General features: G+C 38.0%; 2 protein-coding genes across 17 annotated transcripts; both read right to left on the reverse strand.

The window, feature by feature from the left end:
• Positions 1–1,171: 1,171 nt before the first annotated feature.
• On the reverse strand, positions 1,172–10,541 carry senp6b (SUMO specific peptidase 6b). Of its 12 annotated transcripts, none has more exons than XM_053682820.1 (18): positions 10,461–10,541; positions 9,205–9,357; positions 9,054–9,115; positions 8,586–8,689; positions 8,272–8,430; positions 7,861–7,894; positions 7,415–7,573; positions 6,870–7,042; positions 5,972–6,102; positions 5,783–5,899; positions 5,555–5,677; positions 4,466–4,558; positions 4,172–4,362; positions 3,619–3,671; positions 3,479–3,531; positions 3,270–3,338; positions 1,687–1,837; positions 1,172–1,490 (listed from the first exon to the last, which is right to left on the reverse strand). In XM_053682820.1, the coding sequence occupies exons 1-18, from the start codon at positions 10,469–10,471 to the stop codon at positions 1,353–1,355; spliced, it is 1,974 nt and encodes a 657-aa protein (XP_053538795.1). In that variant the 5' UTR covers positions 10,472–10,541; the 3' UTR covers positions 1,172–1,352. The 12 variants fall into 12 exon arrangements, with proteins under 12 accessions (XP_053538795.1, XP_053538792.1, XP_053538790.1 ...); XM_053682817.1 differs by having other exon boundaries at positions 10,465–10,505; XM_053682815.1 differs by lacking the exon at positions 10,461–10,541 and adding an exon at positions 10,340–10,442 and having other exon boundaries at positions 6,870–7,033.
• A 244-nt stretch (positions 10,542–10,785) lies between these two features.
• mapre3a (microtubule-associated protein, RP/EB family, member 3a) lies at positions 10,786–21,795 on the reverse strand. Of its 5 annotated transcripts, none has more exons than XM_017476905.3 (7): positions 21,689–21,795; positions 16,694–16,816; positions 16,322–16,467; positions 14,367–14,562; positions 13,396–13,532; positions 12,794–12,946; positions 10,786–12,108 (listed from the first exon to the last, which is right to left on the reverse strand). In XM_017476905.3, exons 2-7 carry the CDS (start codon positions 16,812–16,814, stop codon positions 12,040–12,042), a joined length of 822 nt encoding a protein of 273 aa, XP_017332394.1. In that variant the 5' UTR covers positions 16,815–16,816; positions 21,689–21,795; the 3' UTR covers positions 10,786–12,039. The 5 variants fall into 5 exon arrangements, with proteins under 5 accessions (XP_017332394.1, XP_017332396.1, XP_053538615.1 ...); XM_017476907.3 differs by having other exon boundaries at positions 21,664–21,794; XM_053682640.1 differs by lacking the exon at positions 21,689–21,795 and having other exon boundaries at positions 16,694–21,118.
• Between the last annotated feature and the right edge of the window lie 341 nt (positions 21,796–22,136).

Below are 22,136 nucleotides of genomic sequence, written 5' to 3' on the forward strand. Positions count from 1 at the left end.
CTGATATTTATAATTTATCAACTCACAACAGATGCTAAATGCTAGTCTTAGAAGATGCGAGTTAAGAACGTGTATTAACCCATCAAGTAATTCTGTAGCTGCACACAGATAGAAGTTACAATGTGAACACAATAAATGAACATTCATATACAGTTGTGCCCAAAAGTTTGCATACCCCTTGCGGAATCTGCTAAATCTTAATACTGTTAACAAAATAAGAGGATCATTAAAAATCCCTTGTTTTGTTTTTTTTAATTAGTACTGTCCTGACTAAGCTATTTCATATAACGGATGTTTACATATAGTCCACAAGATAATAGCTGAATTTATATAAAAAATAAAATTACCGTTCAAAAGTTTACATACCCTTTATTCTTAATATTGTGCATCATTACCTGGATGAACAACGACTGTGTTTATGTTTTGTGATAGTTGTTCAGGAGTCCTTTGTTTGTTCTGAGCAGTTAAACTGCCCACTGTTCTTCAGAAAAATCCTCCAGGTCCTGCACATTCTTTACTTTTTCATATTTGACCCCTTTCCAACAGCGGCTATATGATGTTGAGATCTGTCTTTTCACACTGAGGACGACTGAGGGACTCGTACACAACTATTACCAAAGGTGCAAACATTCACTGATGCTCAAGAAGGCAACACAATACATTAAGAGCCAGGGGGGTTAAACTTTTGAACAGGATAATCAGTGTAAAATTGTTTTTTTTTTTGTTTTTTGTTTTATATAAATACAGTGCCCCCCCCCCCCCCCCATTTAGTACTGCCCTTCAGACACTAAATAAGATTGTTACATCTCCCAGAAGACAAAACACTAACAATTTACACCGATCATGCTGTTCAAAAGGTTTACACGCCCCTGATCCCTTTTATTTTGTTAACAGTATTAAGATTTTGCAGACTCTGCAAGGGGTATGCAAACTTCTGGGCACAACTGTACATCTGTTAAAAATACCAGGAATACTAGTTACAGTGAATCCTGACTGATACATTTGCCCCAAGTTACAACACATTCCATGTGTTGGTTTAAGTACAGAGCAGGTGGACGACATGGTCTACTGTCTTATTAACTTTAGCATGCTTTCACAAAGTACAAATAAGCACACATGAACAACTGAACCATGGTATAAGGGAAATGTGAAAATATATAAACAAACAAAATAGGTTTCATTAAATACTTTATTTTGCTATATACTGTTTACACAATATTTACAAACAAATGTGTTCTTTGTCTAAATACAGAAAACAAAAAGCATTCGATCATAACAGACATTTGAAAGCTGGGCTAAGTGCCTGAATTGGAGTTAGGTTTGAATTATCGAAGAGAATCTCTAGGAGGCGCTCATTCTCCTAATTCAGCTTGCTGTTGCTGGTGGAGCCTAAAAATAAGCCTTTTGATTCTTTCCCTCTTTTTTTTCACAAGCTTCTGTGGAAACCAGTCCCTCAGATCCATGGCAGGATTGAAAGTCCTTGGTGGGTTCTGGAAATAATATATATATATATATAAATAAAAAAAATAAAAAAAAATAAAAAAAAACAGACCTTCAAAGAAACTGAAATACTACTTATTGCATACAGCGTTATTCATTCAAGACACATTTTGCTGACTGAGTCTACAGGTCACACCTTTAATACTCAAGCTGCTCGACACCAAATTAAATGTGTTACATACTTACTGTGATAAAGCTTTCCACATACTGCAAAACATAAACTCCACAATCAGTATGATTATCCTGCTGTGGGACTTGCACACTCCATCCCCTCATGGGTTGTTTCCCAAAACTCCACAACGAGCCCTTTCTCACTCGCCACTCCATCGCCAAATACCTTTTTATTTACGACACATAAATACACAGGAATACAAATCATTTGTACATGTATACACTCGCCATTCACTTTATTAGGAATACTTGTATAACCACACATTCATGAAGTTATAAATCAGCCATTCATGTGGCAGCAGTACAGCAGCACAGTTAATGTACACATCAAACATCAGAATGGGGAAAGTGTGTGATCTGTTTAAATTTGATCGTGGCATGGTCGTTGGTGCCAGATGGGCTGGTTTGAGTATTTCAGAAACTGCTGATCCCCTAGGATGTTCACATACACTGGGGTCCACTACTGTCAGGCAAGAACAGGTATTTGAGACTATCATGAGCACAGACTCACAGAGACTGGACACTGAAGACTTTGTAAAAGACCAGCTGGGTTTTTCCCTCCTAATCTTCAACTGTCCAGTTTGGGAGAGTCTGTGCTCATGATAGCCTCAAATACCTGTTCTTGCCTGACAGGAGTGGAACCCAATGTTGTCTTCTGCTGTTGTAGCCCATCCACCTCAAGGTCTGATGTTTTGTGCATGCTGAGATGCTTTTCTGCTCACCATGGTTATAAAGAGTGATTATGAGTTACCAACCAGATCATCCTGCAGCTCTCGCCTGGTTTCCCACTGCACCAGGATGAGAGACCTCCTGTGGAAAACTAAGGTTGCTGCTGGAAGTGGTATTTGGGAGGCCAGCAGGGGATGCTCACCATGTGGTCCGTGTGTGGGTCCTAATGCCCTGTACTGTAAAAACAGCACTGTCTTTCAGATGAGACCTTTGTAATTAAAAATCCACCAATGGCCCCCTAATAATCATCTCCAGCCCTGAATTGGCTACATCACTCTCCTCTCCATCAATAACTGGTGTGTTGTGGGCATTTTGGCGCACTAGCTGCCTCATCCAGGTGAATGCTACACACTGGTGGTGGTTGAGGAGATTTCTCCCCCATACAATGTAAAGCACTATATAAAATCTAAGGAATTATTACTATATCCTTGGCAGCTCAAACAAATCTGGCAGTTTTCTGTTTTTTGCACCATTCTGTGCAGTTTCTAAAATTCCCAAACCAGCCCATCTGGCACCAACAACCATAACACGATCAAAGTCACATAGATCACACGTTTTCTTTCTTCATTCTGACGTTTGAATATTATCGCAACCTGTGTCTGCATGATTTTTTCCATTGCGTGCATATTTTATTTATATTATACACACACACACACACACACACTCACACACACACACACACACACATATATATATATACATATATGGAGAGAGAGAGAGAGAAAACACGACAGGCATTCATTAGAAAATATTGGGTACTCGGGCCAGAATTCTTTTGCAAGCAGGCAGGCGTGGAATTAAAAAAAAATTTTAACAAAAATTTACGAAAGCAATGCAGATAATCGATTAGATTACTTGAAAATACTTACTCTTGTAGTACTTGCACCACTGTAGGTTTGGCACCACAGCTGAGAGAATCCATAATGAGAATACAGGGCCTACAGATACATGATAAACACAAACCAAGATGACTAGTATGCCAAAAGTAATCTGCAGTGCAAGTGTTTTTAAAAAGATAAAATCCTGATTTGGAACTGAAAGGTACGTCATAGGCAAGAGACCCGAGTGTCATACTCACGGTTTATAAGTAGTATCACTTATTTTGAATGCATATCTGCTGCTTCCATTACACTACAAAAAAAGTATTTAAAAATTACTAATAGCATGACAAACTGATATCGGTTCGCACCTATGAAGCCCAGAAGACTTTGACCAAACCTGCTCATCTAGGTCATCATCTGAAACAAGACAGAACCCCTCATCCATCACACCTAGAACAAACACCATGTAAAGAGGAGTGTAATGTTTCACCTTTTCAACAGTGTTGGTTTGCATACGTGTCAGAATGTACTGTATACTGACAGATTACCACATAATCAATGCACAGCTTGGGTACTGCATGTTATTTACTTAAGGATAGAGGTTACTTTATTCTGATTGACACATTTCAATGTGACTAATGTGGAGTAGGTCACCTGCTAGAGTTATATTTTTAAACAATTTGCTGTCACTGGAAATAAACCCAGCCAGGCTAGGGATGTGCCTTTTGCCACATTTTTATTATTTGGATATCTGTAAGAGATGACGATGGATATTTGGTTACCTTGCTATGAGAGGGGAATAAAAGCATATTTAATATGACAATCAAATAGAAAATTTATACGTTTATACGTTATACGTGCCGAGTGTGCAATGTCACTTCTGGGTGTTCAAATACCTGTGGCACATCCCTAGTAGAGATTGAATAACCGATCAGCACGGAGTTTGTTACCTTCAGATTCACTCCACTTGGAAACCTGCTCAGATGTTTGGTGATTGTAGAAAAGTGACATGGGGTTTGAAAACGGTGAGCTGGAAATAAATACTATCGAGTTCTCATCCTTCTTATTCTCACAAGGATCCACGATGGAGCATTGTGAAGCTCGGCCCGGGAAGCAGATAACAGCCAGGTACCAGTGAGCCCTGAGATAAAATCTGAATTAGCTAATATTTAATAAATGATTCAAAATTCTACATCACATCCGAGACTGATATTAAACATTATATCAGGAAAAGCAGAACTCACGACTGATTAATCGGGACAAAAATGAAGTCCTTCTTGAAAAGATCCAAATGCCTGGTCCAGGTTCTCACCCGTTTATGCCTCCTCTCTTGAATGCTGTGGAGAAATTGGCCAACGTAATATTTGAGGACACATAAGTATCAAATAATCGTTCGGACTGGAGCTGCAACAACTAATCGATAAAAATCGGTAATAATCGATTATGAAAATCGTTGTCAACGAATCTCATTATCGATTAGTTGGTCTGCACGCGGCATGGGGGAATTTTACTCATTAAGTTACTCCTGTACGGAAAACACGCTCCGGAGAGTAAATACTAAACTTGTGTCCCAAATGATGTACAATACATTTTCACTATGCACTACCCGGCTAGTGCAGTGTTTCTCAACCGGGGTTCGCGGACCCCTAGTGGTCAATGGTGTAATTGCAGGGGGTCCGGAGGAAAGTTTTTAAAATGTTTAAATAATATTATGTATATATTTTTTGTTAAATGTATAAAAACATTAAAATTAGATGTTTCAAAAATAATCAATCAATTTGGTTATTCGCAAATATCGTTAATTGATGGATTTATTTGAAATTTTTTACAAATGAAATGAAAATTTGCAAAAACCTATGAGTGGTAGAGTTCAAGTGTTGCGTTGATGGATAAAATAAACAAAGGATAATTCAGAGTCAAATTAAATGTCACACCAACAATTAAATGTAAAAAATAAAATCTTGAAATGTTTGAATTAAATTTTAATGTTAATATTATTAATGTTTAATATTAATAAAATAAAGCAACATATATAGAAATGACTGTTAAATATACAGCCTATAATTGTTGTGGAGCGAGAGGGACCTTGCGGGTTGTTCGAAATATGCTAGGGGTCCAAAGCTCACAAAAGGTTGAGAACCACTGGTCTAGTGTATGTATTTTAGAAAGGTAATAGCGTCACAAAAAGAACAACCGTTTTTTTTACTAACCTGAAAGTTTCCCCCATCTGATTAATCGAGGGGGGAGAAAAATAATAATAATCGGCCAACTAATTGATTATGAAAATAATCGTTAGTTGCAGCCCTAGTACGGACTATAGATTTCAGACTTACGATAAACTTGTACTATCTGGATCCTCCTGCATGTCATTCTGAGTGAGACTCTTGTAGAAGAAGGAGCTGAACACATGATACCTGTTGGCATCCTCCTCCTCTAACGTCTCACAGACCAAATATCTGAGACACATCCAAAATACACAGTATACAATTTCTTCTTTTTATATATATATATATATATATATATACACACACACACACCCCTCCATTAGAGTTAGCACTTACTTCAAATAGAAATCCATAATCACATCATTTAGGAATTCGCCTTCATCAAGACAACAGAGGTCTTCCGTGGTGATGGAAAAGCCACCCTTAGCTGGGGGAGGTGGGTACATGACCAGTCTAGAAAACAAAAGCCTCTAGAGCTGCTACCAGAAGCACATCAAAGTAATGAGATCAACTAAAACCACTCACGCTTTGGTTAATTGAGTGTGTGAGGATGGGCAGGCCATCAGGTCATCATCATCAGCTTCACTGTCTGGGACACTCAGGGTTGTTACCTCATTCTGAACATTAGTGGGAGAGAAGGGGCCTGAGAATAATTCCTAATCCCAACACAAAGAAAATAAATATACTGTATATTATAGAGCTGGGTAAAAGATGTCAATTCTCCGATTTTAATCGATCTTCAATTTAATGAAGCGATATCGATAAAGGTGAAATCCCTGAATCGATTATTAATGCGTGTGCTTTACTTGAGAGGATGTGAATATTATCTGTAGTTCGCCTCTCGTCCTGAAGATGTTGCCATTTTTCACGTTTTGAATTTTGCAAACGTTTTTATTGCCATGTTTCAAGCTGTTAATGAATTTCAGTTACACATTTACAATTTTTTAAAATTATTATTACAGTAATGTGCATTGTGCAGTTGATGTGCGTAAGTGCAGTTACCTTGTGTGCATGCCATGCACATTTATGATTTCTTGTTTGTTTGTTACTCAAAGTAAAAAGTAATTAAACAATTGTGAGGGCCCTATTAATGTGTATTTCTGTAATATAGCTAAGTAGGAGTGTTTCCGTTACCAGCATTTATATTAAAACATGGATTCCATGCCTGCAAAACTAACATTTTAAATGAAGTATTGATAACTAATCAATACTGAATTGAAACCAGATAAAAAAGAATCAAATCACCAAATTAGTCACAATACCCAGCCCTCCTGTTATTAAAATCTTGTAAATTGTCTAAGGTTCCACTAAAAATATATAGACTTCTTACACTTGGTCACGGTACTAATAATAGCTCTTGCTTGCAAAAATAAAGGAATAAATTCTTTAAAAGTAGCAAGCTCACACTTCCATGACAACTCACCTTAGAATGTTTATGTGCCATTAGTCTGTCATTGGCTTCCTCACATGTGAGTTTGACTAAGATACTTAAATTCTTAAGCTTGCCAATTTCTGTGAATATTTCTTCTAGTGTAGCCTCCTCCACCACCGTTGGCACACGCTCAAAGATAATGAGGAGGTATTTTTCTTGTTGATCTGTCAGAGAAAAAGAATAATTTTCTGAAAATGGTCATAATTACACTGATTTTGGCCAAGCTGCTATTGTGGCTTTTAAAGAAATGCGCCAGTTTTTAAAAACAAATTTTTTTATATAAAGTAAATCACCAGCTACTGCATCTGTAGCATTAGGGCGATGACCACAAGCAAGAATACGTTTCCGTGCACCAAGAAAAGAATGGAAAAATCAGAGTAATCAAAAAAACAAAACAAAAAAGGTGTCACTTCACAATAGGCTTATTATTTGTGCCAAAAAATAACAATATGATATGATGGAACTATATGACAGACCAATATATGGAGCAGAAACACAACAGAAACTAAAGTGTGAAAAGACTTTCGGCTACTGACTAGTGCTCTGACAGCCATCCCACGTCCCCATATCTGTAGACACGGCAAGCTGCTCTCTGAGACGGCAACATGCTGCATCAGTCATTTGCAGAAACAGAGCAGGCAGGTGATATCCCTTGCACCATTCACAGCTGGTGAGCTCTAATGCCTCAATTCGCACTGTTTATTAAATAAATACATACATACATACATAAATAAATAAGGATGAGACAGGTCAGAGAGGCTTTTTAAATTTTAAACGAGAGGCTACGGGGTGCATACAGAATTAATAATAATAATAATAATAATAAATGTTCAATAGTCCCTTTTAACCTTAAATCAAGGGCAGAACTGATTAAGGGAAAATGTATTCATTACCAAGTGATGAGAGAAGACTATAAGAATGCTCAACTGCCATAGTAGGCAAACCAATATCCACATTACACTATCCGCAATGTGGCTCTTACCTTCATTTGTAATCTCAATATAATCCACTGAAAACTGAAACAGAAACACAGACCGGTTAGTGGTTGGCCATTTCTTTGCACAAAACACACACTGTACTAGGAATGAACATGAATTAATTCTTCTTGGGTAACTGGGTAAATTAGAACTATCATATCCCGGGAACAACAGGTGTGATTCAACAATACACCCTGGATAGGATTCCATTACAAGGCAACACACACAATCACACATAAGAGCAATTTAGCTTAGCCATTCCAGCTGCCAGTATGTTTTTAGGAAGTGGGTGGAAGATGGAGGTACACAAAGGAAACCTATACAAACACTGATTGTGCACAGAAACTCCACACAAACAGTAACTCAAGACGTTGCAGTGAGAAAAGCCTTAAAATCCAAAAAGGCCAAAGACTCACTGTGACAGGCCCTCTGAAAATCATGTTTAGTGTTCCAAGTTTGAGACGTCTGACATTGAGAGTAAGCTTGCTACACCCTTCCATACGTGATGCAGGTAACAATGTGGCGGAGGCTGGTGCCCTTGCCATGTGTTCTTTTTTTTCCAAAAGGTATCCATACTGCAAAGAAACACACATGTTCATCATAATACATGACATAAGGAAGCAAATTAATAGTTAAATGATAACAATAATGATTGTTGCTTAGACCGGAAGCAAAAAAAACAAAAAACAATGCATTCTAAAACCATTTTTCATGGTTCATAGTACTGTACCTGGTCCCTCATGCGATATTTTCGTGAAACTCTGAGCAGAGGCTGTGCACCCACATAAGATGTCGGTTCTTCCGAGTTGGAACTCTTAGGTTTAACAACCGGGCCTGTGTTATAAAAAGGTCAATGTTATTCAGAAATTTGACCCAACCACAGGCTATATCGCCATCCTCACCTACTCTACAAATTCTTGATCAGCTAGTCCACAAGACACAGCACAAACATGTTCACATTTTCCAAAACAGTACACTACAGAGCAGGATTTTTAATTTGCAAAGTTATACATCACCCTAAAAACCAACAGAAAAATAATATGTGAACTTCACTGTTGCCTTTTGTAACGATATCTCTCTTTTAAAGATGCATCAGTGGTCTTGCATGTGCTTCTTTCAAATACAACACAAATAGTAAAGGAATTCTTACAAGATCAGCAATGGGTGCGTATATTTGGAACGTAAAAGACAAACTTACCCGCTTCATCCATGAGAGGTAATGAGTTCGTCTCAGGATTTTCCATCTCGTCATTGTCATTGCTGAAAAATTGTGGGTTCCTATTTAATCTGAAATCATTTATTATACGCTTAAAAAAATAATAATTAAAAAAAAAAAAAACATAGCCAACCTTTTTGTATTCTTACTCCTAGCAGACAGAAGAGTATGCCGGAAGCGACGCTTTTTAAGGACAACACCTTGTGATGGAGGTGTGCACTGGTTAAAGGACAATTTAACACTGTTCCTCTCTTCTAGGATATGTGGCATGCTTGGTGAGGGCTCACTACAGTACAGAGAAACATTTTTTAAAAGGAAAAACACAAACACACAATGTCCCACTCCTCCACTCCACAGTCATAACAGTCTGTGCAATCTGTACTTCAATTTAATTTTGAGGTTGGAGATATTTTTTTTTTTAGGAGGTAAAAGTGGTTATAGTGTTGTGAGGGAGGTTAGATTTATCCAACATGTCAATTGTTAATTTATGGTGGTCCTAATACAATTTAAATTGTATTTCTTATATCTTAAAACATAAGTAAGTGGTTGAAAATAAGAAAGTGAGACCCCCTAATGAGTTTCAAATTCTAACCATATCTAATGTATTTCAACTAGCACTATCTTCACAGGAAAAAAAAAACACAAACTCTGCCTGTTACCTTCTTAGCACAAACCTTTTTAGTCACTTCCTGAAGCATCAATTTTGTATTATTTGCAAACCTTACCAGCTTTAACTAAGTTCCAACAGGTTAGTTAACATTATTTTCTCCGTTCAAACTCTACCTTGAACGCTCAACAGGACCGACAATTTTTTAGGATCACTATTCATCTGTGCGCGCGCCTTGTGTTCATTGCGCATGCGCAAAATGAAAAGCCCAATCAAGTTAAACAAATTAGCTTTATCAGCCCTAACTGGTGCTGTTCGATTCTAGGAAGTTTCTTGTCGACTCTGATTCAAGTCTTGCTAAAAGATGTGGTCGATTCATTCAAATAATTTTCTCGATTGCAAAAACCAAGAAATACGGAAGCCCTAATAATTTTTTTGTTTGTTTTAATTTTAAAACCTCGCCTTAATTTTGTGGTGATCTCGACATAACAGAAGTTGTAATTTTCTTGTGATCTCGACTTAATTTTTCTGTGTACTCGACAGCCGTTACGTTACGGAAGCCCTAAGGCATGTATAATGCATGGCTGCTTAGGGCTTCCGTAGTTTAAGTACACGAGTGAATATCAACAGAAAGCTGAGGCTGCAGCGGGCACAGGCTCACCAAAACTGTTCAGTTGAAGATTGGAAAAAACGTAGCCTGGTCTTTTGGCTCTGCATGAATGAATAGCTGTAGAGGTGTTCCTAATAAAGTGCTCAGTAAGTGTATAACGTTATGTACTTACGTACGGTCCATGGTGCCAACTTAGCATTGCAACACTCTTGTGCGCATGCGCGTCCAAAAGCGCTTGCTAGTTACATTTAAGTGTATGTACTGTAGTATAGCCAAGTCATCAATTAAATGCTTATATCCTAAGGATTATTAAATTACATTGTCCGTTAATGTAGTCAAATTAAGTTAAGTATATTTTTATGTATAGCAGATTGCATCGTCTGTACAATGTGCAAGGAATAGCTATGATTCCTTAATAGTATTTAAAACCCAGAGATTTTCTGGTCTTCAGTTATGAAGCCACTAAACTAAAATGCATAACAACAGGCTCAGAGACATACATTTTTACAACTGTTTATTTACTCAATAAAATGCAAAACAATTTAGGCAAACACTATCATGTCCATTTTTTAAAATGTAGACAAAACAAGTATGAGTGATGCAGATGGGTGAGGATTCAGACTTTCAGACTGCAAAGCCAGCACAATGCTTCTAGCAAACAGCATTCAGTTCCTTTACATCTGGGCCTTAACTCCTAACATAAAACACAGTCACAAAAACACAGCTCATGCTATTCAATAGCAGAATAAAATAAATAATAAAATAAGATACAGAAATGCAGTAAAATTAGCAGCAAAACTTCAATTAAATGCCAGTTGATCAGTAGTGTCCTTGTTCTGATTGATTAGTACCAAATACCACTTTGCATTCCAACAGTAGTTTTATTATTTGAAACTGTTTGAGCAGTATTGAATCAATCAAACTGAATCAAAGGTCCTTTAAAAAAAATATATCACTCATTCACTATACATGTATTACATTTACATGCTCCCATTAGATATGCAGTAACTAACTAGATGGTAGAAGGGCAATGTGTTACATTCTTTGAGTTTGGTTTCTTTATAATTTTTTTTAAAACGTCCTTCTCTTTTTTTTTTCTTTTGTCTTCCTACACTTCCTTTATTATATCTTTGTAATTGCTTTATCCAAAAAGACCCAAAATAGCAAATCCAAATGTGGCAGACTTATTTAATTCACAGTATTTTTAATTGTTCTTGTGCTAGCCTGTCAGTAACATTAATATTTTGTAGAATAACCTTAATGAACAGAGCAAGTACAGAGCGATGACAAAATATGCAGGAGATCTAAGGCAAATAACTGCATTCCAGGCAGCATCCTTTTTCTTTTTTTTCTTTTTCTTCAAAAATACTTTCTCATCATAACATTTACTGTGTTAAGTCCATTGTGCTACCCTCAGCGTCTGATTCCTTTTTCCTGTTCATTCTCCGTGTAGTAATGAAAAACATGCTGAGATGACTAGGATATATCACTGCTGATGCTATTGTCTGGGGGTGAAGTGGGTAGTACTGGGCCTCTGAGGTGTAGTGCATGAACTGTAGTAGGAGTAGACAAACAGATACTTAGTACATACGGGGCATCCATAGATACAGAGGTAATGGAGGAGATATCAACAGCGTGCAGTGGGGGAGTAATTCCAAAGTGAAGGCAGAGGAGAGGGTAGAGGGGCAAGAGAATGGGGACATGGAAAGGGAGGAACGGAGGGAGGAAGGGATGGGAAGGTAAGGGAGCACTCAGTATTCATCCTGGTCCAAGTGGGCCTGCTCATCTATTTCCTCATCTTCTGGTGCTGCAAATCCTTCCTGCATCCCGAGAAACATGCCATTTTTAGAGTTTATTCTCGTGTCTCTCGATTTCTAACCTTACATTCACACTAGCAAGTTGCACATGTTGCCTGTAGCTTGTCTCTTGTGGGCATGTTAGCGCTTCTGAACTGTCCCGCATTTTGTTAGTTACAATGAGGAACAATAGTAACAAAGCAAGCTAATTGTACCAGCTAAATACATACACTCACCAGAGGCATTAACATCTCTGCTACTTCCTTCCAAGCTTTCATTTCTTTATCTCTATACACATAATGAGAGTCATGGTTGTATTTTGGGCATCAGTCTGTAAATGGGAACTAATTACAGGTAATGATTACAAGTTGTGAGCAGGGAACTGAAGAAGTGTCAGACTATATGCACCACAGGATTGGTCCTGAGGAAACTTGTGAGCCAATTGTTTGGATTTGCTGCTTCACTGTGTCATACATAATTTGCATGAAATCCCAATTCAAATGTCACACTGTCGCTTTGTCACTTGCTGCTGTTACTAAAATCATGGCTCAGTGTTACGCACATACATATAAAACGAATGGGTCATCTGTTTGCTTTGTCTTGCTAGTGTGAACGCAGGGTAAGGCATACTCATTCGACTATTAACAAATCATTATCCACACATCCATCCATTCTAATATACACTGGGGTTGGGAATAGCCAGGCATACCTCTGTGGCATAAAGGATGTCAATTATCCTAGAGAGGATGGGGTTGTTCTCATTCTCGTGTTCCTGGCAGATCAGCTCAATGTCTCGCAGTTTGCTGAAGTAGAAATCTCTTTCTTTCTCCAGACCGTCTACAGTTAACTTCAGTTCCATTAACTTTACAAAGGAAACAGAAAGAAAAAAAACGGGAAGGACGACTTCTTTTACTACCGATAGAGGGCAGGCAGAGGTAGATCTATTCTGAGGAATATAGGTCATTAAAAACAGGCCAAACAGTTCTGAACCTATAATTAGAATATTGGACATACAGTAATCAATATCATCATCATCATCATCATCATTTTCTTTTGGCTGCTCCCCTGAGAGCGCAGGATTCTAGCCACTAGACCAGGAGGGGCAATCATTTGCTACACTATGACTATAGAAAAGAGTTCACTTGTCCGTTCAAGTAGTAGGCTGAGATAAATAGGCAAAGTATCAGTTCATAAAGATAGATTTACAATTGTGTAGAATTATTTTAAAAAAAAAACCAATTATACATCACCCAATACATGTGAAACACTGGAAGGCAGATTAAGACTTCCTTACCGTCCCAGTGACTCTACCTGTTGATTAAGCTCCATGATCTCAGCATCGCCACCTCCATTCCGAGTAAGATTGGGGTTCTTCCTGACAGTCATGTTCATCACCCTCTGTGGCGTGGGCATGTTTTTGGGTACTGTTGGCGATGTTCTCTGTGGCCCTGAAATTAAAACAACTTCAGTGATGAGCCATATGCTTATTATCAGCAAGCTATTCAAAGAAAAACATGTTTCATGCAGTAAGCTGATGTACTTTAAGTATGCAGAAGTAGCAACATTTAATGATGTGCTAGGTTAAATCTGGTGTTTAAAGCCTGCGTAAGATCAGCCTTCTAGTCTAAAGCCGTTGTACAGACATTTTGTTAAATCTGTAACATTGGTTAAACTCAAATAGGAACAGAAACTCTGTAAAATGTGATCTTTTTGGGCATGTTTAACCAAAGTCACATCATTATGAAAAGATGTTATTAGAGACTGAATTGTGGACACATTTCCCATCTGGCCCAATGACATCACAGCAATTGTTAACCATATTTAATTTGCAGGTCACTTTTCATATTTGTTGTCCTATTATTGACTCCAAAATTGCATAATATATTTTTTTTTTAACTATATAGCTCAATTTTAATATTTTCATAGTACTTACTGACATCAAAACAATGAACAATTTCCAGATTGTATTTCTTGGATTGTTGGGTAAATAAGACACAGGGATCCTTGTAGTGCATGAGAATAATCTGAGTTCAGACTATACATCATTTAAACCAGTAGCCATCAATGTGCAACTTTGCTTAGTTAGTCACATGTTTGCTTTGAGAGTTTTCCCAATGGCACTGAGCTGAATATTTCACCACAAGTTGCAATTTCACACAGTTTACTTTTATGGAAGCTAGAGCATGGCGCAATCATTCCCAAGACCGTGCACAAAATGGCCACTTGCAGGGTAGAAGCTTAGCGATGGATGCAGCAGAGGTGCAGTAGAATTATGGGGTTACCTGGACCAGTTCTCTTGGGTTTGTAGAAAAAGGGTTCACCTGGATTCGGGGGAGGAGCGATGTCTTGGCCCTGTCTAGCTTGAAGAGGATCATACTCTTTTCCGTCGTAGTTGGCGTCAAAGAATTTCTTGAACCACTGGACGAATTCAAAGTTGTCTTGGAACTTCCCCTTTACAAGCTTTTCCACTGGGATTATCTGATCGTGTAATAAACAGGAAAAATAATTACAAATAGACAAGTCATTCGGGTCGTTCTGAACATCTCATAATATTGAGTCTGGATAACTGAGTTTGACGTATAAACTTGAAGACATGTTGACACTCACTGCCTGAAAACTGATACCAACATTTTAAATTATCAGTTTTTCAATAAACTAAGCAGAGCACAATGTACAGACACTTGATGTATAAAACTGTTAGATACGTAATCAAATGTAATTAAATTAATTAAATGTAAGGTAATCACTATTACAGAATTCCCATACAGTGTTACAGTGCTGTGAAAAAGTATTTATTTTTTCTGCTTTCTTCTGTTTTTGTGTATATCTCATCCTAAATTGTTTCAGAAATTAAAACAAAATCTAAGATAAAACAAAGGCAACCACACTATGCCAAAGTTTAAAGAAATTCCAGAAATGATGAGGAAGAAGGTGAATTAAATGCATCAGTCTGAGAAGGGTTACAAAGCTATTTCAAAGTCTCTGGGACACGAAAGGACCACAGTGAGAGTCGTGATCTCCAAATGGAAAAACTCGGCACAGTAGGGAACCTTCCCAGAAATGTCTGACCTTCCAAAATTCCTCCAAGAGGACAGCAATGGCTCATGCAGCAAATCACAAAAGAGCCAAGGACAACATCAAAGGATCTACAGGCCTCTCTTATATCAATAAATGTCACTGTTCATGACTCCACTATCAAAAGACACTAAGCAAAAAGGGCATCCATGGAAGAGTGGTGAGGAGAAAACCACTGCTAACCCAAAAGAACATTAAGGCTTGTCTGAATTTTGCCAAAACACAACGTGATGATCGTCAAACGTTTTTTGGAGAATTTTCTGCGGACTGATGAGTCGACAGTGGAACTGTGTGGAAGACAGGGGTTCCATTGCATCTGGTGTAACCCAAACACTGAATACAATTAAAAGAACATCAAACATACGGTCAAGCATGGTGGTGGTAGTGTGATGGTGTGGGGATGCTTTGCTGCTTCAGGGCCTGGGCAACTTGCAATAATTGAGGAAAACGTGAATTCTGTTCTCTACCAGATATTCTTAAAGGACAATATACGGTCTTCGGTCTATAATTTGAAACTCAAACAATAATCCAAAGCATAGGAGTAAATCCACCTCTGGTAAATTAAATAAAAGGTAAATTAAAGTTTTGGAGCGGCCTAGTGATGACGAACCCAGTTGAGATGCTGTGGCAGGACCTTAAACAGGCAGTTCATGCTCGAAAACCCTCCAATGTGGCTGAACTAAAGCAGTTCTGCAAAGAAGAGTGGACCAAATTTCCACCACAGTGCTGTGAAAGACTTATCTCCAGTTATTGGAAGTTGCAGTTATTGCTGCTAAAGGTGGCACAACCAGATTTTAAGTTTAAGGTTTAAGGGGGCAGTTAATTTTTCACATGGGTGATTTGTGTTGGATAACTTTTTTTGGCTTCAATAAGAAAATAATAAAAATAAAAACTGTATTGTGTGTTTACTCAGGTTGCCTTTGTTTTATGTTGTATTTCGTTTGAAGATCTAAAACTATTTAGTATGAAATATACACAAAAACAGAAGAAATTAGAAGAAATACTTTTTCACAGCACTGTCTGCATATTTATATTGCATAAGTGGTTAAAGCAATAATAAAAAAAGGACTTTTAATACATTATAAGACATTGCTGAACAAAAAAGCCTTGCTAACTGATATGGCACAAAAATTAATATTTAAAACAATGAAAACACACTAACTTTGTCCACACTCATCCTCTTGAAAGCTGCCTGAAGAACTTTGAAATTGTGTATATACTCGTGTTCCAGCTTGGCTTGGAATTTCACCTTCTTTAGAAAAATACACCCTGGGAATAACATGTCCATGAACTGACAATATGCTGCACCTATAGATAAACAAAAATGCAAAAAATGTTGACCTTGTTCATTAGGATTTCATTATGCTTAAGTACGGAGTGCCATTTTTATCTGGTGAACAAACATCAGTCAAAAGTTCTCTGATCCAAATGAGTTTGTGAAACCTGGGAAATTTGGGGGGGGACAATGACCAGGACTGAATATAGCTAAGGTGAAATTGTCTGTCTGTTTAGTGATGAACATGGTGAGACTCACCTGAACATAGCTGTTCTATTTTGGTGTAGCTGAGCTGGAGAGAGTCATTCACCCATGCCAGCATGTCATGTCGACTCAGGTTCTCGTTGGTTACAGATGTGGAGTATACATTCACCGCCATTCCTTACATGGAGGAAATTATGTAAAAACAGTTGTTGTTATTATTATGTCTGACTGTCCAAACAGTGAAAAGTGGCCAGTCCAACATGAACATAAAGTCAAACGATCTGTACGGCAGGCAGGAGTAACTGAATGCTGTCATTTAGGTAATTAATACTGATCAATCATGTGCAATGTTACAGGGAGAAAGTAAATTGATCAGGTTTTATTTCAGGCTCTCTCAGCAAAACATGGTGTTTGTTATAAAGAAGGCAGAAACACAGTACAACACCTTCATTATTAAATTGAATAAAGTTGAATTTTATGTAATAGGTTTAAAAAAAAAAAAAACACTAAACAGCATAGTGCTCAGCTCCTCCACATCCTTGCTTATCTACAGTGTTGAATCATCACAGAGTAAGGAAAGCAAGCACATCACAATCCTCACTGCGAAGTTAATGCTTCCAGATTAAATTGGGATTCTTTAGCATTTAAAAAAAAGTTACCAAGTAACCTGGACACATCTGTTTCATCCAACCTGTTCAATAATCTTTGATCTGTACCAGGGGTTCTCAAAGTGGAGTCCAGGGAAGTCCTGGGGTCAGTGAAGCATAGCCAGGGGGTCTCTTTCTTTCTTTCTTTCTTTCTTATTTATTTATCTATTTATTTATTTATGTATGTATGTATGTATGTATGTATGTATGTATGTATTTATCTATCTATCTATCTATCTATCTATCTATTTATTTATTTAGAGCGGTGGAAATCCAATCCCATTCTCAAGCCCAACACATCAAATATTGAAGCACGGTCCGAAGCCTTTATCATCACATGCAGACGGGTGTCTCTGGCTTTGCTATAAAGGTGTGCTTGGTAATTCTGTGGTTATTAATGAAAGCCAGTTTGCTTCAGCTCTCTGATGCAAAAAGTAATCACATTTACTGGCTTTGCAGACGAACCGTGTGCTTCCAAAGTGAATGAATGAACAAGGCACAGTCTGTAAAAAAGAATAAAACTTCTGTGGTTTTCTATTTTTGTTGTGCTTAAGTGCTGGTGGAAATCACAACTCATCATTATCAAGGTTATTATACAGGGTGTCCCAGATGGCTCCATACACAGAGGAAATTAACACTTCTTTTTTTTTTTTTTTTTAGCAAAATGTCTTCCAAAATTTTTCATACTTAGTTTATGTATATATATTTTTTCAGATAGCCTTTAAGAATGCCTCTGACATAAGAAGAACGTATTGAAATCGTTCTCATGGCTGGATCGGGAAGCTGCCGCAAGGTTGCGATGAACTCTGAACTTTAACAGGAAACATGGCAAGCGCATGACACACAACACTGCTGCCAAACGTATTAACAAATTCAAAAAGACTGGAACATTTTCAGACCAACCGAGACGTGGATGTCCAAGAACAGCCACTGACAGAGGCACAACTGATGTGGTGCTGGCAAACATAGTCCCCTACATATGGAGACTTCTGGGACACCCTGCACTCTCAAAAAGGACATGTTAAGATCCTACACACTTATTGTGCTCTTACTATTTCAACACGTTGTGTTAAATTATCCAAGAAATGTGTTAAAAAGGGGGGGGGGGGGGTCACACAAGTGACCAACCAATGTGTTAAATTATTGTCCAATCACGTTGCGGACTGGGCTGCTGACGTCATCGTCCAACTCTAAACTCGCCTCTTGACCTTTTGATTGTGACCGCGGAGTCGAATCCAGAGGCGAGAAAACGAAATGACCACCGGTAAATTAGCGTTCATCACTATTTAGCGTTAATGCTGCTGAAAATGCCTGGCCGAGTTTATGACATTTGGGCAGGGAGCTCTCGAAAATGTATTCATTGGAAAACAGTAACTCGGCGAGTGATAATTAAATTTATGTATCGCAACGGCTTCAAAAGAGAATATCATGTACTGCTTCCTCAGTGCTGGCATTACACTACTAGAGTCATGTTTTTATGTTGGCTGTGAAATATGGACTGAGGTTATTCTATAACTCTCTGTGTCCACATCTTATCTGAGGCTCCAAGTTATGGTTAGTTAGTGATGAGTGATACTAACCTAAATGCTCAATCGAGTTGATATCAACTTGAGCATGCTGCTTGTGGTAATATTAGACATTCTCATTACCTTTTTGAAAGTGAATGATAACGCAGCATTACAGCTATTCACCATGATGTAATACAGACAGTGGGTTAATGTTACTTACATTTAGCAAGTGTTTTGGACAAGGCAAGTTGTAGTAATTAGCATTAGGAGAATGGGTTAGACCTGTGTTTCTGCATGTATTCGGTGAATGTTAATGCTGGTTAACAGGTGCAGATGGTCAGTGGCTATCAGAACTTAGCTAGCTCAGTAATCGAGTCCAAAAGATCTTCACAAGGTTAACATGACAAAAATAGGGGTTGGGGGTTACAGAAGGTAATTAGGTGCTAAAGGCTGAAAATTAAGTATTCGCAAGTTAGCTAGATTTTCCTGGTGAGTATGCAGCACCATTTTATTGAGGTCACATTTCCAAAATTACACAGTTTGGGATTCTGTAACACAATTTTGCTCTTTTTTCACTCTTTTACAGCTTTTCAAAAAAAAGGGAGTGAGACTCCTGTCTTCCCAGTTGGAAAATATGAGATTTGTAAGAAGATGCATCAACTCCAATTCTTACATCTGTCAAATGTTTAAATGATTTTAATAAAAAGTCACCTGAATTTCATGCAACTGTTTGTTTATTTTGTGACCATTTTAGTAGAAGTTTAACATACAAACAAATGGCATTTTAGCATAATTGTAGGGGGAAAACTATAAACCACTAGGGCTACAACAATTAATAGATAAAATCAATAATAATCGATCACTGAAATAATCCGACGAGGAATTTCATTATGGATTAGTCGGGTCTGTGATGTCATTGTGAATAACTTCACACATTTCCATGAATACAACACATGTATTCTAAATGTTAGAAATTCACGCCAGTATTTCCATTTTACATAAAGACTCGTCCTGACAGCGAGCGAGTCTCCATTAAACTTCACTGAATTAGCGCAAGTCCACGCATCAATCAAACAGCACGCAATATAAAGGAAGTGCAATAACTGACTAAAATATTCATTTTGATCAAAAATGTTGTTTGATGCTATATTTAGTGATATTTGGAAACTAAAGTAATTGTGTTTTTTTATGAGAGCAGTAACTGTAATGGGGTTAGAACATGTAATCGTATATAAATGTAAAGAAGTGTCAAACATTTACAGAATAAAGTAATGTTACTGTGTTCAGATGAGTGAATGTGTGTTACTGCAGAACATTCAACCTTCTTATCAGTTAACACTTAGTTTGTGCTTTTGTTTTGCTTTTTTAATATAGTGATTTAACTTGTTCTTTGAAGTACAGCATAGCCCACATAGATACATTTAATACCTTTTTTCACAGCCTTCAGTTTGCACAATGTTTGAAGCAACGTTTGAATCGGGCACAAGGCAGGGTACAAATCCATCACAGGGCACACTCACACACACATTCATACGCTACAGACACTTTGGACATGCCAATCAGCCTACCACGCATGTCTTTGGACTGGGGGAGGAAACCGGAGTACCCGGAGTACCCGCAGCACGGGGAGAACATGCAAACTCCGCACACACAAAGCCGGTGGGAATCGAGCCCCCGACCTTGGAGGTGTGAGGCGAACGTGCTAACCACTAAGCCACCATGCGCCCCAAAAAGAACATGTGATGTGTTATTTTTAAGAGTGTGTACCGTAGTTACTAGCCTGTTTGACCAGTCCCTTGAATAGAATGGGTTTTAATCAAAACATCAACAACTCAAAACAGAGTAGCCTGGAAATAATCTCGCCTTGGGATTGATGTGTTTGCTAGTAGGAAAATATAGAAATGGGTCACTCATAAAACAGATAAAATATTACTCTGTTTACACGTTTAAACAGATCATGGAGCATATGTGTACTGATGGGGTCAGTGAAATGGACCTGCTCTGTCCAGGCCAATACATTTGACTCTGTGCTGCCCTAAAAACATCATCACCTTTATAACACCTTTATCTGTAGTGTCCGCAGATCAGTGGTTCCCTGTGCCATGTTGGATGGGCAATCCTGACATGCAGTGCAGATGTGAGTGGAATCTGCAGATGTTTAACATGTGATTTGATTTGGCCCCACTGCACGCGCAGTACGATTGACTCGTAGAGAAAAGCCCATGTGACTGTAGTTTATTTTGATGATGTATATTTACAATGACAAAAGAGAAAGTATGGAATTAATATGAAATTGAGTCGAAACACGTTGTCCTGAGTTCTTGTGTTACCTTTACAGTATCTCTGCGATGGGACACGAATGGCTTCTGCTTCTGTGTGCATATTTACTGTAAACACGTACTGTTCTAGAGGGCAGACATCATAATAACTGTGGTAGATTTAAAGACAATAACAGCAACGTGATATTTATCAGCTAGCTGAGTCAGTAAATATGCACACAGAGAGAGAGAGAGAGAGAGAGAGAGAGAGAGAGAGAGAGAGAGAGAGAGAGAGAGAGATTACAGCGAGCCTTCACACAGCCCGCAGGCCCACACCGACACTGTCGTCTGAAAAGCTTCACACAGCTCTTATTTTAATGCTAACTTTTACTTAGAACATGGTGACTGGATTAAATGTCATGCTGGCTCACTAAAAATAAAAATAAAGGTCTTCATGGTGACAGGCCGCGGCGTCACTGTAACCGCCGTGTTCACTGACTGGACACTCAGACACTAACACAGCCACAAAGGCCCAACCGCGAAAATAGCCTAAGCGCGTTTTTAGCACATAAACAACAATTAGACAAAATAAATATTCTGTAATTACTTACTGTACTGTATTCTGTAATTACTTACTGTACTGTTCCCAATGTAACCTACGTAACGCCTCCTGTCAAAATCCCAGACTAGCGCTGCTGGGTTTAGCGGTTACTGCGCGGTGCAGTGGTTTGTAACGGATCGCTACTGCGCATGCGCCTAACTGTCCGGCGCCCCGCCCCTGCCGTTTATATGCCCAAGTCTCATGGTTAACACTGTAACAAATACAAAGATTTCTACATGCATTTATTAGGGTAGATAACATATACTACTACTACTACTACTACTACTACTACTACTAATAATAATAATAATAATAATAATAATAATAATAATAATAATAATAATGTCAAATTTTATTTCTAAAGCAAATTCAAAGACATAACATCATATAGCATAACATTAAATATCATGAGACAAATAATAAAATAAGTTTTAAGAGAAGATTTAAAAATGGCTAAAGACAGAGCGGATCTCACATGAAATG

Source organism: Ictalurus punctatus, chromosome 9 (assembly GCF_001660625.3).
Source record: "Ictalurus punctatus breed USDA103 chromosome 9, Coco_2.0, whole genome shotgun sequence".
NCBI lineage: Eukaryota > Metazoa > Chordata > Actinopteri > Siluriformes > Ictaluridae > Ictalurus > Ictalurus punctatus.

Bases quoted from the DNA above. Each gene is read 5' to 3' on its own strand.
- senp6b (XM_053682814.1), bottom strand. From the start codon at position 10,395: ATGCAGAGCCAAAAGACCAGGCTACGTTTTTTCCAATCTTCAACTGAA. The intron at 8,690-9,053 runs GTAAGTTTGTCT...TTTATAACACAG, and splicing joins ACCTCTCATGGATGAAGCGG to GCCCGGTTGTTAAACCTAAG. The intron at 4,559-5,554 runs GTAAGTCTGAAA...ATTTCTCCACAG, and splicing joins CCAGATAGTACAAGTTTATC to CATTCAAGAGAGGAGGCATA.
- mapre3a (XM_017476905.3), bottom strand. From the start codon at position 16,814: ATGGCGGTGAATGTATACTCCACATCTGTAACCAACGAGAACCTGAGT. The intron at 16,468-16,693 runs GTGAGTCTCACC...GTTTATCTATAG, and splicing joins AATAGAACAGCTATGTTCAG to GTGCAGCATATTGTCAGTTC. The intron at 12,109-12,793 runs GTATGCCTGGCT...CTCGGGATGCAG, and splicing joins ACATCCTTTATGCCACAGAG to GAAGGATTTGCAGCACCAGA.